The sequence below is a fragment of the Nicotiana attenuata genome, unplaced genomic scaffold, assembly GCF_001879085.1.
Source record: "Nicotiana attenuata strain UT unplaced genomic scaffold, NIATTr2, whole genome shotgun sequence".
In the NCBI taxonomy this organism is placed as follows: Eukaryota; Viridiplantae; Streptophyta; class Magnoliopsida; order Solanales; family Solanaceae; genus Nicotiana; species Nicotiana attenuata.
Window position 1 is genome coordinate 14,027 of NW_017676715.1, and position 2,729 is coordinate 16,755.

The 2,729-nt window shown below is 34.2% G+C and overlaps 1 protein-coding gene across 1 annotated transcript; it reads left to right on the top strand.

Moving 5' to 3' along the window:
* Positions 1-966: 966 nt before the first annotated feature.
* Positions 967-1,530, top strand: LOC109221178 (transcriptional regulator SUPERMAN-like). Its single transcript, XM_019385642.1, has one exon. It carries the CDS (start codon positions 967-969, stop codon positions 1,528-1,530), a length of 564 nt encoding a protein of 187 aa, XP_019241187.1.
* Positions 1,531-2,729: the final 1,199 nt, after the last annotated feature.

The window sequence follows — 2,729 nt, forward strand, 5'->3', positions numbered from 1 at the left end:
AATTTGTTTTAGAATTTTCAAAACAAGTTATATGTATGTACACATATAATTTAATCATATGTATATGCAAAACACTTAAATATCTTCGAATTATATGTATGTACACATATCTATCATTACGCTCTAATTTACGCTTATGGTGGCATCACTTTCTCTTTTTAATATCGAAGTCAGTAATTGTAGCTTACTTTTGTATAGTCAAACTTACACAATAATAAAACATGGAATTTATATGTTTTCCCACTGCCGGAACGAAAGAGAGCAAAAAGAAAGCATAAACTTTGGGAAGTTAAATTTTTTATAAATTAACATAAAGTATCTGGTTTCGTGTGGCATATAAGTCATGGGTCCAAGATATGGAAGCAGCCACTAATGGATGCATTAGGGTAAATTGTCTACATTATACTTGTTGAGCTGCGGCTCTTCCCCGTACACTATATGAATGCAGAATGCTTAATGCATCGCAACATTTGTTTTAATTATATATATGCAAAAAGGGTGGCATAAAGTTCAAATTTTGTACTATTATAGAGAAGAGAGAAAAATGACTTTGGAAAACCTATTATCTTCCTCATTATAACGGAAGTTATGGACCAAAGATAAGAGTTTTTCTCCTAAATGCTCTCCAATAGAAAATTCTACTTCTGGCTTAGTATTTTATGGCCTCCTTGCAACCCCCCTGTACTAACCCCCCTCCCCCCTCCCCGAGAGGTACTCAACACCTTCCCACCACACTACCTCACTGCCATTTTCTCTCTCAAACTCTCTCTCTAACACACACACACACAGTATTCCTATCTAAGTTCTATATCATCATCACGAGTCCCTTGCTAGTAACTCTTCCATTTAACCTCACAAAAGAAAAGGCATTCCCTAAACCGGAAAAAAAAAAAAGATGCTTGGACACAGTTATTGAACTAAATTCTATAGTTTTCCTCTTGATCTTGCTAGGTTTGACTGAAGAAGATGGCAGGATTCAAACACAAAAGCTTCATGGCAAGACACATCATGAAGTCGAATAACAACAACAATAATGTTAAAGATTCATCATGGGATTATTATGGAAATGAAAATCATTTCGCTTGGCCTCCAAGATGTTACACATGTAGCTTTTGTAAAAGGGAATTCAGATGTGCCCAAGCTCTTGGCGGACATATGAATGTTCATAGAAGAGATAGAGCTAGGTTATTGAGACACCACTCACCACCTACACATCATCATTCTCTTCTAAACCTTAATCTTGATCCAAACCCTAACCCTAGTTTTTCATCATCCCCACCACCCTCTCCTTTTACTTCCAGATTATCTTTTCCCTCTTATAATGCTGCTGGTGGTTCTGAAATGAGGAGATGGGAAAAGGGTGTTGTTCCAAACAATCCCTTGAAAACTGCCAAAGTAGTTTTTGGAGTTGAGAAACTTGGCTCTTTCATGCAAGAAAATGAATTTCTGAGATTGGACTTGGAAATTGGCAGCTTGGTCACTGAATCAAAGCAAGATTTGGATCTGGAACTTCGATTGGGATACACTTAATTAGTTACATCAAATTTCTACTGCTTTATTGAGGTTTGTAAATTGATTTGAGATAGCTATGGCCCATGGGCAGTAATATAGTTAATCTGCCAAAGGTACTTTAATATTTCTTCACTTTAATATGTCTATTGTGCTAAAAGTTTGTTCTTTTCATTGCTAGCTGTGTCTAGTTTTAGAACCGTGTCAATTAAAAAGAAACCAGAATCTAGATTACTTTAATTGTTTCCCATTCTTTCTTCCTATCTTCTTTCATTTTTATAGCCGTCAACTAATTGTTTTTTAATTATGTTAAATTCATAATGGACTGTACTGCCAATTAAATCTGGTTATTAACTGATTTTTCACTGTAAAACTGAATTAGCTAATTGCTTAATTATACGATATTTTAGAATAATATGGTATGTAAAAACAGATAAGACTCTGCTGCTCTCATATGAGAAAAACTCAAGTTTAAGATACAAACTGACTTCGTACATCATCTGAAAAGGATGCATTTTTTCACATATTGGGTATAAAAACAACGTTGTTTATTGATTCATATATGTTTATGCATTGTTTTGACATAAAATTTAGACCAATGTTCGACAAATAAGGACTAGCTAGCTAGATGTTGTAGATTCAACAAGTGGGTGATCAGCTGTTTTATGCCAATGTTTTAAATATAATATTGTTGGAAAAATAAGACATCATTTTCATTTTCATGACCTTGCAAGAATTTACCAGTGCATGGGCTGCACATGGGAAAACGGTGCATTTATCAGGAAAGTGAATCCACATGAAGTACCATTATTTTTGTTTGAATCACCAGAAAAAAGTTGTTCACTTTGTTGGAAACAAAGACTCAATACTGTTGATTAAAAGAAAAACTGATTTCTCCACATTGTGAGAGTTTCTCTTTTCATTCATCTTCTAGATTTTTTTTTTCTTTTTCTTTTTCCCTTTGTGTGTTTTACAAGTAGTACTGGATATCGTAGACATCAATATAATAATCAGCCATTGCTACAAATATTGTTCTGCTTGTACTTTTAGGGGTCGTGTGGTATGATGGATAAGCAAAAATAATTTTGGGATAAGAATTTAGTCCGTCTTTCCCTTTGTTTGATTACTACTCCTAGGATAAGTTATTCAAGGATTAAAAAGAGTACCGGGATAACTTATACTTGCCAGAGGTGGAATAATAATCTCAGGATAAAGCAGTA